The 17,072-nt window shown below is 37.2% G+C and overlaps 1 protein-coding gene across 2 annotated transcripts in view; it reads right to left on the reverse strand.

Moving 5' to 3' along the window:
- LOC138715106 (solute carrier family 35 member G1-like) overlaps window positions 1–16,151 on the reverse strand; it is a 28,973-nt gene extending 12,822 nt beyond the window's left edge. Inside the window, exons 1-3 of one of the 2 annotated variants that reach the window (XM_069847628.1) lie at window positions 16,076–16,151; window positions 7,875–8,375; window positions 5,844–6,059 (exon numbers count right to left, since the gene is read on the reverse strand). In XM_069847628.1, coding sequence (XP_069703729.1) covers window positions 5,844–6,059; window positions 7,875–8,366 — 708 coding nt within the window. In that variant the 5' untranslated portion in view covers window positions 8,367–8,375; window positions 16,076–16,151. Of the gene's footprint in view, window positions 1–5,843; window positions 6,060–7,874; window positions 8,376–15,904; window positions 16,016–16,075 lie in introns of those variants that run through there. The other variant, XM_069847629.1, reaches the window with a different exon arrangement.
- Between the last annotated feature and the right edge of the window lie 921 nt (window positions 16,152–17,072).

Here is a 17,072-nt window from a genome sequence, read left to right on the forward strand (position 1 = left end):
CAACTCAGTGTTCACATTTCAGATAATTGGCAGTGGCAGCTTATGTAATTTGGTTTCCAAGGCGCCGCGCCGAACACAAGGCTGCGCACGCAACTGTGTGACAGCTCCCACGCAACACAACGCACTGCGTGTTCTTGCGATTGATGGACAACTGCCTGCAATCAATTCGATCAGATAAACACCAAGACCGGATGTATTTAACAAGAATTCGCGCATTGTGTCAGGAATAGCAGTAGAGCATGTAACTACAAACCGAATGGGTCAGCGTGCTGGATTCCTAAACAGGAGTACCGAGCATCGATAGTCGGGAATGAGGTGGTGTACAGCAGTGGCAAAAAAAAAAAAAAAAAAAAAACCGGACCGACCCTTTTAGCTGATTTCAAAGCTTTGTTCACTCCAGAACACGATATACTGGTAACTAAGACTTTCGTGGTTCGAATCCTGCGTGGGAAGGAAACTTTTTTTGTTCCTTATTCAAATTTATTCCCAATACTTTTCGATTGCTGGTAAAATTCATGTTCTGGGAATAATAAGTTAATTGAGTAGTAAAATATCGCTGTAATCGAAAAGTATTGGGAATAAATTTGAATAAGAAACAAAAAAAAAGTTTTCTTCCCAGGCAGGATTCGAACCACGAAAGTCTTAGTTACTGTTCTCCAACCAGGAGATCAACCGTCAAAGGAATGTGCTTACTATTGCCTCATCTATTGGAACGAAGTAGATAAATAATATTACCGTTATAACGCCAGTTTAAAAACCATGCGCTCTCCTGCATATGTTATTTCCTGTATGAAGAGATTAAAAGACCAGGAGATTAACTGTGATCGAATTTTGTAACTAGGGTAGTATCAATATGTCTGTATCAATGTTATGGTTTGTGCTGTGAGAGCTAGCCAATAGAGATAAGAGTACCCACGTGTGTGACCTTATGACATCTTATGACATCAACATTCATTCACAGCATTACCCCCCTTCGTCTCATCCGGCGGAGACTTTCTCGTGGTTGGAGCAGAGTACCAGTCTATCGTGCTCTGGAGTGAACAAAGCTCTGAAATCAGCTACAAGGGTCGGTCCGGTTTTTTTGCCACTACTGTACATCACGCCACACCGTTTTGGGTGAATACTTACTATTTAAATGATGATAATGAATTTTGAAATGGAGAGTGACGGTGCAATGACAGGGGAAACGAGAGAATCCTAAGAGAACTATTGGAACTTGTATTTGTCCACCACAAATACGAGTCCGCCATGACAGGAATTCGAAACCGTATTCGCAGTCATCGTAAACCAATGCTCTCCCAACCGAGCTACCATGGAGTGCAGTGCTCCGGAATTAATGGACAGCTGAGTTTGGAGAGTCACACCACTCGTCTCAAAATTGATAACTTTACAGTTTAAGCTTGATAATGACAAGTCATGAATTCATAGGGTGATCTGAGAAGGAGACTTTCCTCCCAGGGCTCCAAATTTATCTTCGAGATTTTTCTGTTGTATTTAATACTAAATTATTTGTAGTGTACGAGAGTAAAATTACATTTTATGCACGAATGGAGAGTTTAGCGCCCGATGTGAAGCAGAGCGCATAAAATCTGTCTACTTTTTTGTGCTATTATAACATTATTTTATTCGTTACCGGTATCTAAATTTCATTACTAATACGTACAATTAATTTTAAATTGTAGATATTATTTTCTTTGTAATGTGTTGTTTGTGAAGAAGTTATACATTAATTAATGTCTAGATTTTATTGTTGCTAATGTATTGGTTGTCACGGAGAGAGTGATTTAATAGTACATTATGCAACGAGCCTATAATGGTAGTAATTAAGGCGCGAGTATGTTTATGAAACGAGCGCAAGCGAGTTTCATAATTTTCATACGAACGTCTTAATTACCATTATAGTCAAGTTACATACGACTTTTTATGCTCGACCATATTTCTTGAAATTATTCATAAGTATTCATGTTATTCTTATCTGACTAAGGAGCGGAACTGACCTTGTGCAATACCTCGTAAATTGTGAGTTGTGCGCAGACGCAAAAATATTGATTTTTTCCGAGAAACAAATGTCGACATTGACCTAGATATAATCTAGAGAGTAAAATAAACATTAATCTTGATATAACCTTGAAATTGAATTAGACATTGAAAAACGAGATGACAAATTGAATTTATTTGAATATTATTTACAATTAACGCTAATTATTATAGTAACAGAACAGATAATAACAGCTAGTTGTCTTTCGATTGCATATCCGAGAATAATCGATACTTGCGCTTTCATATTGCTACAATGGTATTTTCTGATTGGTGGAACACCTGAACTTTAATGAATAGGTGTACTTTAATGAGGTCCATTAAAGGGCTACTACCAGGTGTATAATTACTACATTTCGGCATGGTCGAGCATAAAAAAGTTAATTCACTGGTATGAATTTTGCTAAGGATGGTGAAAGAAAGACTAGATTAGATACTGTACCTGTTACGGATCAAAGTATTTTATTTCTGTTTAATCCACTTGTTGTAAAGTTAATTAAAAATTAAAGAATCCCTTCTCTTCGGCTATAACTAGATCAGTCTAAATACAGTGAGTTTCACAGCAATTAAGTTGTATTAAACTTGAAGTACATATAATGCTATTATTTTACTGCTTTTTAACTTTAAAACTAGTAAAACAATTACCAATCCTTAGTAACATGTAGCGTAGCCATTAGATGCATGTATGTGTGACACGAATAATAATAACAATAATAACATAGTTTAAATTTGTGTGCAAAGAATTGCCGTACCATAATAATCCTATCCGTTATTAACTTCATTTTCTCCCACTGTTTCATTCTCCTTCCTGGAGAAAATTAGGGCCTACCGGAAATTATCACTCTTCATGGAACTAAGAATTAACCCAGTCAAAAAAAGTAATAAGAAGCGGACGAAAAGATTCTCCAAACCGAAAAAATAAGCTGAATGTTTGCAATAACAATAAGTAAAAAGAAAACTACAAAAAAGACCACTACAAAATATCAGTAGCGAGTGCAACGTGCTCCTTTGGGAATTAAGTTTATCAGCCTGAATCAGATGAAAACTGTCTCGGTATTGCTGTATGTGAAACACATTAATTCGCTGATTTCCCACAGTTTCGCCGTCGTGGACATGGATCAGGTGTTGCTTGGGCAATTTTGTTGCAGTCATTTAGCTTTCACGAATGACAGTTTGCAATATAGGCTATCAGATAATCAGACTGTGATTTGTAGCGGTGGAAGGATGAAGAAAATTTCTCTTCATTGCCGAATGCATCCACCTCCTCTATTCGTACAATGTTATCGCTACTAGCGTCGACAACTTTTTTTTCTCTCCTCCACCACGGCATTTTCTAAATCTGAATGTTTAAATACATTCTTCTTCTATTGCTATATTCAAAATATTTATTAGTAGATGTTGGCGATGACATTGACTAAAACGTGACATTCTTAGCGATCCGGAATGCTCTTAGTTTCTCTGCTAGTACGAGTATATAGGTCCAATGCCAACTATAATGCACAGCTAAGACATATGCCGCCGACCAACTCCTAGTCTCTCCTCAAATTTTACTTCTTATAATGTGTTGAGTCAGATTTTTTTATTCTTAAGCATATATCCTAGATACGCTATTTTTCTGACTTATATTTAAAAATAATTGCCATTCTATACGCATTTACCTCTGAACGCCAATGATGTCAGCTTTTAAAGAATCCGTTTCCATTTCTTAAAGCAAAATCGACCAGTGTTGTAACATTACACTAATCTACTAGATAGGTAGGCTTACTTGTTAGTAAGATGGGGTCGTATTTTAAAAATGCTGCCATAGCAAAGCTTGTTGGATTCAGTATCGCACATCTAGCCTTGCTTCTTATTTATCTAGAAACTCAATAGGTATTTGAACTGTGCTATTTATTATTATTATTATTATTATTATTATTATTATTATTATTATTATTATTATTATTATTATTAGACTCAAGAACAAAAAATCTCGGGTACCTAAAATATCCCAGACACCTTTATATCTGATAATATTATATATATCAAATATTTTTATTACTTTTTTTATGAAAATAACACATTGTATTTTTATTGCCATGAAGAGGTAGGTATAAAAAATTTATTGTTACCCAATATTCCGTTTAGGCGCAGAAAGTCTTTCTTGCAGACTATCGTTTCTTTTCTATCTTGTTGTTTGTGTTGTGTTCGGTGGATTTTCGAGGGTAAATAGGGTAGTGACATCTTATTTTCTAAATATTTTGGCCCGAACATGTGGCTGGATCTGTAGCCTGTAACGTTGATGGACGCAGTGTACGTACGTTACATCGCAAGTAATGAGTATGCTTAAGAGCATAATCCATGTTGAAATAAAACAATTTAGAGAGTCACAAGATTATACCAAAAGACGAGGTTCAGGTCGTGCGAGATGTACAAATCGAAATGAAGACAAATGTATAGTACTGGTACTGACAGTTCTTAGGGAAAGCAAACTGCCAGCTGTGACTGTAGCCGAGCGATTTGGTAACATGTATATACGTCTGATTTCGGCAAAGATCGGTTGCATTGTATTGTATTTATTTACATTCCATGGTATTCGTACATCGCTTCACAGCTTGAATATGGAACATGTCAAACGAAAAAAAGAAATCTTAATAGTACTATAAAGTATTAATTTATAGTCACATTCTAGTTGAAATATATACAGAAGAGTTTTACAATACAGCCTACTAGTACAACACAAAGTTTTAGTATCAATACTTAATACAACACAGAAATATAAATGAAGCGCTGTTGAATGTCATGAATTCACCTACAGAATAGAAGGCGTGAGAAATTATGTACTTCTTTAATTTGGCCCTAAATAATCTCATGTTTTGACTGTCATTTTTATATCCCTAGGGAGGCCATTAAAATTTTTATTGCCATATAACGCACTCCTTTTTGATAGCACGATAGACTTGCCGATGGAGTATGAAAGTCATTTTTGTCGCGTTTTTATGCCATGAACTGTTGAATTACAAAGTTTTCACGATTACATAAATGATGAAGATTATAATAATTATTAATTATTAATGAAAAAATATACTGACAAGCCATGGGCATTATTTGTAGTTTTTTTTTTTAATTCGTACATTTATACGCATGAAACAGAAACGAAACAAACTAGACAATGGCTTCACATACGCATGGAACAGGAATGAAACAAACTGATAACACTCGTAACTTAAACTCGTATATTTATACGCATGGAATAGGAATGAAACAAACTGATAACACTCGTAACTTAAACTCGTATATTTATACGCATGGAATAGGAACGAAATAAACTAGACAATGGTTTCATATACGCATGGAACAGGAATGAAACAAACTGATAACACTCGTAACTTAAACTCGTATATTTATACGCATGGAATAGGAAAGAAATAAATTAGACAATGGTTTCATATAGGCTACGCATGGAACAGGAACAAAACAAACTAGACAATGACTTCAGTGGGACTGCTGTTCACTCATACAACCTGCTGTTGACACAAACATGCGCAAATCTTAACCGAGGGCGGCGGGAGTCTCAGATACGGGGATGTTATAACTTTTCGGCGGCAGTCCGAGCTGCTGCGGCCGGCATGCTAGCCGCCGTGCGCTGGCCGCAGTGTGAAAGAAAAATACTGTAGTTCATTGTGTAATATTTTGCGGTACTTAGACGTAATGTTGGAACAGTATTTGCACTTGCTCATTAATTTTCGACCTTAGCTGTGTAACAGTGCAGTAACTTTTTAAGACATTATGAGCATTGGAAACAGAAAGAGTTTGATATGACGTACCTGGAAGATGAATGGCGGCTTAGAGATGAGCACGACTCCGGTGAGCAAGAGGAACACGATCAAAGTGCGGAAGAAGCCGCAGGGCTCACGCAGGAACAGGAACGACATTATCATGACGAAGACGGGGGAGCTGAAGATGATAGTGGTGGCGTCTCCCAGCGGCAGGCGTCGGAACGTGAAGAACAGCAGCACTAACGTAGAGCCGCCGACGATACCCTGCACAAGAAATAGCATGCTCACAATACTATCCTATGCAACAGTGGCTGTTCTATGGACGCAGGTATCACGAATAATGAATAGTGGCTGTTGTGTCACTACATGTAGGCCTATACTGAACAACAATAATAGTGACAGTTGTATGATCACAGTTATCTTGTAAAATAAATAGTGGTAGCTGTACGAAAAATCTACAGGTGCATAGTGCATAGCTTTACTAATTGTAAGTTGGATACCATAATCTAGAATAACGTCTGGATGCGGAGAACACGGGAACGATAAGGATAAGAAGAGAATACAAGGAAAACAAGAGTAATAGGTTACAAGGAAATGGGACTACAAGAAGAACAAGGGGACGATAACAAGACCAAGGGGAATATAAGGAGGACAAGGGAAATACAAGGAAAAGAATAGTAATAGATTACAAGGAACTGGGACTGCAAGAAGAACAAGGGGACGATAACACTAACAAAGGGAATATAAGGAGGACAAGGGGAATACAAGGAGAAGACAGTGAGAACAACGGGAATACTAGGATAATAAACGGAAGATAAAAAGGACAAGTGGAAAACAGAAGGACAAGGAGAACAAGAGGAATACAAAGGGAACAAGGGGAAGACAAGAAGATCAAGAGAAAATAAAGAGGACAAGAGAAATGCAAGTAGATAAGGGGAAAACAAGCGGAAGATAAAAAGAACAAGCGGAAGACAAGGAAAACAAGTGGAAGACAAGGAAGACAAGCGGAGGATAAGAAATACAAGAGAAAGACAAGGAGAATGAGGAAAATACAATAAAAACAGGGAGAATACAAGTATAATAAGCGGAAGAAAAAAAAAGGACAAGGAGGACAAGGGGAATACAAGGATAATAAGCGAAACACAAGGAGAACAAGCGCAAGACAGCGAGGAGGCGAGAGGGGGTTGCATTTTTCTGTTTTTTTTTTTCTATGACAGTAGGCTAAATTCCTTATTTATCTCCCCATACCTAGTGAGGAGAAATGAATTAGGCCTATACAGAGGAGAAAGAATAGGTAATTTGTATATGATGGTAAATGGTAATTTAAAAAATAGTTGTTAATGGAAGTACTTGTACGTGAAAGTACGAAAACCACTTCAAAAACTTAAAAAATTCTGCAGATCATCATAAGTCATTGAGCCAAACAGTCATGAACTTCCACATACTATGATTTCTTATTTACTTAAAAATAAATTAGTCGATTCATCTGAAATTGTACGAGAATAATAATAATAATAATAATAATAATAATAATAATAATAATAATAGAATAATTGCAATTTGGAGAAAGTTGGGTTTGCAGTGAAAGACTGCCTTTGGACAGAACACTGAATGTATTAATTAAAATAATATTAGTAATCTTGGTAGTTTTTCATTGCTGCCCACGAAGCTGACTTCTAGGATTGCTAGTGGTCCGTATACTGAAGAAGGGAAACGCTGGTGTACAGCTCATGCATTTTGTCAAGACATTCCCCCACTTTCCTACTGAGCTGCGCACGAGATCGGATGAGTCTATTTACGAATTATAGGGGAATGGGTTACTCTTTGCCTTGAACTCGGTAGACACACGCCCGACCTTCCTTTCTACTCCTACCCCCTCTACAGAAACGTTGTTCCCGTACTGCACATCGCGAATGTCTTGACAAAATGCATGAGCTGTAGATGCTGATGACTTAAAATCCTGTAAAATTTTGTAAATCAAACCGGAAGAAGCTTGTAGTGTACATATGAACTTCAAAAGTGTAAGAATATAGCGTCAGTGGAAACAGGAGCTTGAGGAAACTAAGCATGGTTGACTACCTGCAGTTGGAGGAGTCCTCGTTGGCCTTTGGGCCCGAAGAGGTTCTCGCCGCGCCGCAGCGCGATGGGTAGCATAGCGAAGACCTGCAGGAGCGAGCGCAGCACCAGCAGTTCCATGGGGTCCATGCTCTTGAGCGCCTTCACGGCGGCGGAGCTGAGCGTGAAGAAGGCGCCCGACATGAAGGCCAAGAAGATGCCGAACCAGTTGGCCTTGTTCACTTGGTGCCTCTCCTTGCTCAGCGTCGGCTGCCATTCGTGTTCTTCGTACTGTGGTGGCGGCGCCATTGGTGAGGATGGAGGAACGGTGAAGTTGACGGCCACCTCCGGAAGGTTATTGTAATATCGTGCCTCTTGCTGGTTGTGAAGCAGTGACTCCAGTTCTCCTTTGTCATTGTGTAGTAAGGATTCCATCTCGCCCTTCTCGCCGTGTATGGGTATCACAGCCGCCTCTATCCGTGGTGGACCTCTGGGTGGTTGCAGTTCTCCGTGCATCTTGTGGCTCTGCAGGACAGAACGGAACAACAGTGGCATGCAATAAATTCAAAAGACATTTCTTGAAATAATTTACATTTCCGTGAGTCCAGAGGCATAATAAGAGAATGAGTGGAATACTCCCTAGTGAGAGCGGCTTTAGGAATAGTGCTCTCGTGCCATGGCACTGCCTAAATAAAATGTAATTATATCTTATTTTCAACTATACCTTCAGAGCGCTATAAGATCACAAATTTTATAAAAAAAATATATATATATATATATATATACGAGTTTTCCTCGGATTGTTTCGAGCAGAACATCAATTTGAACTAGTCACAGGCGTAGCTCAGTCGCTAAGGCGCTTGTTTACCGTTCCGGAGTTGCGCTTGTGCGCGAGTTCGATTCCCATTTGGGCTGATTACCTGGTTGGGGTTTTTTCGAGGTTTTCCCCAACCGTAAGGAGAATGTCAGGAAATCGATGGCGAATCCTCGGTCTCAGCTCGCCAAATACCATCTCGCTATCACCAATTTCATCGACGATAAATAATCTAGCAGTTTATACAGCGTCGTTAAATAACGAAGGAAGAAATCGATTTGAACTACCGCTCCGTGTCAGAGATAACAATGCCGTTCGCCCACTCATGTGTGCTGCTGTATAGCTGTACATATTATAATCTTTGTCATTGAGCCAGCTGCCAACACAGTTTAGAAAACTTCAAAGTTCCGTGAATTTATTATATAATTTAATTACTAGGTGTATTATTATTATTATTATTATTATTATTATAAAATATTCACATTATTGTTACTTTTCGTTTCTAATTTGAATGTCCTGGCACTGCTGAAACAAAGTGGCTTCAGCCGCCACTGTTTCCTAGAAAAATATGAGTTCTAATTACTTCAGTCTGAACTTGAAGATGAACACAGTAGAATAGTTTTTTGTTTTACCAATCGCAAATAAAGATTTATCTAGCGAGATAGCTCAATGGAGAAATGCTGGACTTGCATTCGTGAGGTTCAAGTTCAAATCCCCATGCCGGCTAACCTTATCAGGGTTTGTAGTAGTTTCCTCGATCATAAGATATCTAGGAATTCAGTTACTTTTGTGAAGGTAAATGCGGAATTGGCTCCCATTTCTACTTCCACAGTTTCACAAGAATTCAATGTCTGCTGATTCTAATGGATGTACGCCTGGAAACGGGTTTCGCTTTTTGTTACAAATGCAATTTACTGACTTACCATATAAGTGTTGGAACTGCCGACCATCCTCTCTAATGCACATATCACATCGTTTCAAAAGATTTGTAGACACACGGTGAATTTCGTTTCTATCGATAGAACTGAACCCTAAGCACATGGTCCATTTTATTCTATTTATAAACGACTGTTGTCATATCCGTAGACCAATTTTTGTTATTACGGATAAACGAGAAATGTGATTGAGAGATGCATCAAGAAGCATATGTGTAGGTTTGATAACAAATGTATCTGATTTATGACAATTTGTAGCAAATTTTCGCGAAAATTGACGGTTTCTACAAAAAATCATTATCTTTTTTAATTAAAACGAAAAACGACATTTTAAAAGTTATTTTAAAGAAATACAATACAGTTGCCTCAACTCAGATTACTATAGAATTGGTCCTAATGATTGTACCTTTCAAAAATTTGTTGTGATCATTAAGTGAACTTTTGGCTATTGAATGAACCTAGAATTGTTGTTATCTATTGTATTGTAAACTAAAAATTAATTTATATATGCTAATAGCATTTTTTATAATAATTCCACTGGTAATTTTTTCAGAAATTTGTTTAATTTAGTGTTATGGAATTTTCAGAGCACGTTAATACGTCGTAATTATGCAGTTATTTTAAAATATCTCGAACATTTTATGATTTATGTTCATTTTTCTAGATGGAAATAGTACATTATGCAACGAACCTATAATGATAGTAATTAAGACGCAAGTATGATTGTTTATGAAACAAGCGCAAGCGAGTTTCATAATTTTCATACGAGCGTCTTAATTACCATTATAGGCAAGTTTCATACTACTTTTTATGCTCGACCATATTTCTAACTTGAAAGTATTAAAAATTAGGTCTTTTTATGGTTATGTGCGAACTGACCTGAATTGTGACATGTGCGCAGACGCGAAAGTATTGATTTTTTCCGAGGCCGAATGTCATTGACCTTGGCACAGAATAAGAATGAACATTAGTCTGATATAACCTGGAAATTGATTTAGAATTGAAAAACAAGATGACAAATTGAATTTATTTGAATATTATTTACAATTAACGCTAATTTATAGTAACAGAACATAACCTTCTGCGACAGTATTGGATTTCCAGCCTCCGTGACTTTTCGCTAATTGTCTGTCGATTGCATATCCGAGAATAATCGATATAACGGTACAAAGCTGACTTGTGATTGGCTGAAGACCTGTACTTTAATGAGTAGGTGTACTTTAATGACATGCATTAAAGGACTGCTACCAGGTGTATAATTACTACATTTCGGCATGGTCGAGCATAAAAGTATTTTTTTTGAACTAGGCTACAAATATTTATTTGAGCTCTGATAGAAAAATAACGGATAGGTCTATATTAAAATGATACTGTATTGTTTGCTGTAGTATTATCTGATAATAAATGGTTGAAATATAGTTACCATCAGAACTATAGAAAATTAATAAAATACACCAATGTAAAGTGAAGTAATTCTAATCTGAAAGAATACTTTTAAATTTTAAAAATTAATTTCTAGCTTCTAATACAGTTATACAGGGTGTTTAAAAATACGGGGCATAATTTCAGGTATGTATTTCCCACATGTAGACAATCAAAATAGTTCATTACAACATGTGTCCGGAAATGCTTCATTTCCGAGTTATGGCCTTCACAACATTGAAATTCACCGGAACGTTTTTCTTTCCGCAGGTCGTTGTCATTACAGAAGATGTTCAAAATATCCACCTCCTGCTTGAATACAGACCTCACATCGATGTCTCATTGACCTGCGAACACGATCCCAAACTCCAGGAGTATTGCGTATGTCCTCAGAACATGCCACAATTCGTTTCCGAAGGGATTCCAAATCAGGCACCGGAGACGAATAAACCAATGATTTTAAATGGCCCCACAAGTAGAAATCGAGAGGGTTCAGATCAGGTGAGCGTGGAGGCCAAGCAATTGGGCCACCTCTACCTATCCATCGATCAGGAAACCTTCGATCCAAGTACCGGCGAGCCGTACGACTGAAGTGTGCAAGAGCGCCATCATGCAAGAAGTGAATGTGTTGACGATTGATCAGTGGAGTGTCTTCTAAAACATGAGATATGGTGTTTTCCAGGAAGTTTGTGTACGCCTGCCCCGTAAGTCTGTTTACAAGTACTTGGGGTCCAACTAATCGATCACCAATGATACCGGCCCACATGTTGAGGGAGAACCGCACCTGGTGATGAGATGGAACAGTTGCACGTGGGTTTTCATACTCCCATACATGCTGATTGTGGAAATTTGTTATGCCATCTCGTGTGAACTGTGCTTCATCTGTAAATAATACTAAGGCAGGAAAGTTCGGATATACACCACACTGCTGCAAGAACCACTGATAGAACCTAACTCGTGCAGGGTAATCTGCTGGTGACAGGGCCTGTACACGTTGCAAATGATAAGGATACAATTGATACTCTTTCAACAGTCTCCAGACAGTCGTATGAGGAACATTGACTTGCAACGCTACCCTTCGTGTGCTGATAGAAGGAGTCATATTCACAGTCTCCAGAATCTCCTCCTGTACTTCTGGAGTTGTAGATCTTGGTCGTCCCCTTTCCAAACCAGGAGAGTTAAATTTTCCATACTCGCACAGACGGTAATGGAGACGTACAAATGTCTTCCGATCTGGACATTGTCGCTGTGGGTACCTTTCCTGGTACAAACGACGAGCCAGCGCAGCATTGCCGTCCGCCTTACCGTACATGAAGTGTATCTCTGCCAGCTCTTGATTTGAATACATGTAGCACAGTCTAACGCCTACACAACACTGAATGTAACCTTCGCCTCGGAATGAACTGTCAGAGTGCCCTCTTAATATCTCCTTTGACGGCAACGACCTGCGGAAAGAAAAACGTTCCGGTGAATTTCAATGTTGTGAAGGCCATAACTCGGAAATAAAGCATTTCCGGACACATGTTGTAATGAACTATTTTGATTGTCTGCATGTGGGAAATACATACCTGAAATTATGCCCCGTATTTTTTAGACATCCTGTATAATAATAATTATAGGTCAGTTCAACAGTCAATAGGTTCCTTATTCGGCATTAAAAATTTCAAAAAGCTACAGTCATAAGGAACAAAACTATGGCAATATGATTTCAGACATTGTTTTTTTTTTTCTTACACCGTAACAACCATTTTCCCTTGTGTCGCTGATTGACCAAAATGCGGTCTCAGGCCGAGTGTAGCAAACTTGAGAACAAAATAAAATACGTACATTCGTGCATTTTATTCATTTGATCTTAAAAGATCTACTCGAATGAATTACTTCCACTACACTAAGGTCAAACCTGACGTTTAGGAGATAAAGTAAGAATGGGCACAAGAGCTGACAGATACCATGACATAGTAGGTAAGCGGCCATGACTTACTCAGATATGAAATACGTAAAATACAAAAAGTGAAAGTAAATTAGTCCTTAACAGAAAGAGTAAGAAAAGAGTTATAGGTATATTTTATCACCTCCATTATTATTTTTCTATTTGAAAAATCGGAATTTCTCATGAGCCCTCTTTCCTAAACAACATAAAGTTGAAGGGCAATTCTGTGGCAAAAATATTCAATCGAAACTTATGTGCGCTACTTGCTTTTACACACAATGCTGAGGTAGACATTTTGGAATGAAGCTCATCCTTCATATTCGTTTTTTCGTTGTTATAGTGCTTCCACCGTTTGAAAACTACACGTCTTTTCAGAACTTCTTCAGCGTATGCCTGATTAATGAGATAAAAAGTTTATGAACCACTTTCTTCAAGTAACAAAATTTAATAGCACAACAACGAGGCTTCGCGTGTTTGAATAGTTAGATATTTTAAAAGATAACAATTCAACTTTATAGCAATCAAAGAAGTATTTTAACTATTGGATTTTGTTAAAATCTATTTTATACTAGTAAATTTTCTTGCAGAGTATGCGTATCGCTATAAAGCTATCATCTTCATACTATCAACAGCATGTAACTTGTAACTTCCCTGATAAAATTGCACAACATTGCGACTTATGTATATAAAATACTCGTAATCGGCACTGACAATTATTTTGATCTCCATTCCTTAACATAAGAAACTACCACATGAAATATTACAAATAGTATGTATCCAGATAAAGTTCTGCAATAAGGATTAGATGTGATGTACAGAATTACATTCCAAATCTAAAACCCTTGAAACAAAATTTTCTATAGTTCTGATGGTAATGATATTTCAACCACTTATTGTCAGAAGACACTACAGTAAAACGTTACAGTATAATTTTAATATGTACGTTATTTTTGTATTAGAGCTCAAACAAATATTTGTCGTTCAAAAAATTATTTTTTTTTCCACCTAGAAAAATGAATATAAATCAGAATTATTTTTCGATATATTTAAAAATAACTGAACTATTACGACTATGATATATTAACATGCTCCAAAAATTGTAGATCTAGGAAACAGAGAGTCGGTATGTCACAAAGAATTTTCTCTTCTAAACGAACATTTTCAGTAAAACACTTAAAGCGGTTTTTACGTCTATAACAAAATAAGAAATGAATTATGTCCTTTATCCTACAAGCATTGTATTTCTTGCTTCTCTTTAATGTAACATTTGTAACTCTATTTCACATGACATGCAACATTTTAAGTTATTTCTTTTAATATTTAATGAGGTTAAGTCTCGTGTGCATTGTCAGTAGCACTTTACGAAATTTAAATAATACTAAGGAATAGTCCTGCTTAATTTGAATCTCGAACAAACGATATGTCAGATGTTCAAAATATCAATTTGTTTAGGAATCTTCTGATGGGTCTAGTTTTCTGTCCATTTGATAATGACAAAGTTGAGTCCACTCATATTGACTCGTTTCTGCTGAAGATGCTACAGCAAACTAGGTGGCTAAGGGCGGATTAGGGACGGCCCTTTGCACGTCGACCATCCTGAGGCCAATTGTGCACTCCGAATTTATGGAGTGAATGTGGTGTACCAGACCACTGGCAGCATGCGACTCCTCACCCACTCACCCAATGTGGGATCCCCTACCCTCCCCCCCACCAAATTCATACCGCCGAGGTGACCAAGCAGCACAGGCTCCATTCAACGGCCCTTTCAAAGTGTCGAAGCGCTCTTGAGGAATGAATCCTGGCAGAGTTATTGCGGAAGACTCGGAATTCAGAAACGGTTGCAGAGAGGACCCCCCCCCCCGTAAGCGGACGGAGACATACTTCTTGATCTAAATATGTTTATGGAATGAGATGAAGAAGATGAATGATATGAAATCTAAATTCTTTTTCTACACAGAAGAGAAAGGGAAATGGAACGTGGCAATGAAAATTCCAACCTGTGGAAAATTACGGAAAAACCACAGTTAGGTTGGTCGGACCGGGAATCGAACCACGGTCCTTCCGAATACGAATCCCATGCACGAGCCATATCGCTCGGTTGCAGCAAACTAAGCTCGCTAGACGCAGAAGTATCTTCAACGAAGATAACTTTCAAACAGACCCACTTTATGCTTGTCACTTAAAATACCGACTTGTGTATCTTTCTTAGTTTTTGGTTAACTGAAACAATTTTTAAGCTTTTGACTGAAGTTATGAAGTTTGTTGACGAGATGATTTCAGAATTGCATTCAAATAGCTATCTCAAATGCAACATTTATATTAAGATTTACACCAATTTTAGCGAATCAGCTACATTTCATGTCTAGTTTGACGGAATGATGTGAAGTTTTAGGTAGTCTAAAATAAAAATTAAGATTGTATGTAAAAGCTTGTAATGAACGTGTCGCTTGTTTTTAATTTATATAAAATATAAAGGAAGATTATTGTAAAACTTGAAAATAAATTTAAATTTAAAATGTTTGATGATATATTTTGTTTAATGGCTGCTCTCTCTCTCTCTTAAGTATCTTAAATATAGAAAATCACTTTTGTTTCGCTATCGACTTAATTTTATTTTTATATGCAGTTTTCGTCTTGAATTGCTAAATCAAGGTTTACGTTCGAATACTTAATGAGGAATAGCATTGCTCAGAAAATATTTGTGTGTAATTTCAAACTTTTTTCTCAACTTCACGGTATTTCGTGTGAAATCATTAGGATAACAAACTTCCATTTTATTCAAAATCTATTGTCCTATGTGTTTTCATTCATAATAGTGCACTTTAATTATAAGTATTGTTTAAGCCTATATTCTCAAAAAATTATTTACTTGAAGTATAATTTCGTGCCACTTTAATTTTTAAGTCGACAAATTTGTAGAGAAGTTTTAGAGCTAGAAATTTCCTGCACTTACGAAATTCTGACGAACCGTGTGTCTCTTGAGAGCTGAGTCTAGTTCTTTAAATTTATGTTCATAGAAAAATACTTCACACACAAGTTGTTGACTATATCACATAGTAGATCCAAATGCAATAAAGTGAAAAAATGATGTTGCACAATTATATACCGCTTGAAGAGTATTTACCTTGTGGTATCGTTATCCCGATGTGACCACCACCCTGGCGAACGTCGCACGACTGAAAGAGGAATCTCGTTCGTCAGAAGGCCCATACAAGACAAATGTGGATTAGCGATAATCCGCTTTACAGATGGCAACGGCACATACATTATTGTAATCTTCTTGTCTATTACGTATTTCATGTATAAGCACACACTATCAATTTGGGACAGACACAATGTTCTGCATATCAACGTTTTGTAATAGGCCTATAAAGTAGTACATGGGATGCCCGAAAATACGTCACTATCAATATACAGAATGTTCACAACTGCTCGCGGTTTTGAAAAAAAAAAAAATATTATGAACTGAAAAGCAAATGTTGACATTTTCTTTATCGACTTTTAAGACATATTTTGGTTAGTTCAAATGAAAGTTGGACAGAGTTTCCATTGGTAGGTGTGATTGGCATATCTGACATTGTTGCTCTTAATAAAGGAAAAAAGCGAAGGAAGCGTCCAAAAGTGAACAGCGTGCTGTAAATTCATTTGTTGACTTCAGAAGAGTGTACAGCTCCAGAAATCAATCAGAAAGTGGTTGCAGTAATGGAGAGACAAACCACAGGAAATTGCAGGAACACCACAAATCCAGGACATGTGAAATTTCTTAGAAACCTAATAAAAAATTGACTTTGCTTTTCTTTATTTTTTTTACATAATTAAAGGAATTTGAAGAATTAAATATGCTATTCACATAATTTTGCATTTATATATATTTGCACGGCATGTCGCGTCCTCAGGTTGCGGACAGAGAAGACCGCCTCCAGATATGGAGGGTAGCTGCGAATATATTGAATAAGCAGTCGTGGACAGCCGATAAGGAGTGGTCCTCCAGCTTGGGGGTTGGGCGGAGGGCTAACAGCCCATCACAGTAAAAACAGCTTGTTACGAAACCTTACAATAAATGGATTTGAGGGAAGTGGGCTATGATGATAGAGACTGGATTAATCTTGCACAGGATAGGG

This window comes from Periplaneta americana, chromosome 15, assembly GCF_040183065.1.
Source record: "Periplaneta americana isolate PAMFEO1 chromosome 15, P.americana_PAMFEO1_priV1, whole genome shotgun sequence".
NCBI lineage: Eukaryota > Metazoa > Arthropoda > Insecta > Blattodea > Blattidae > Periplaneta > Periplaneta americana.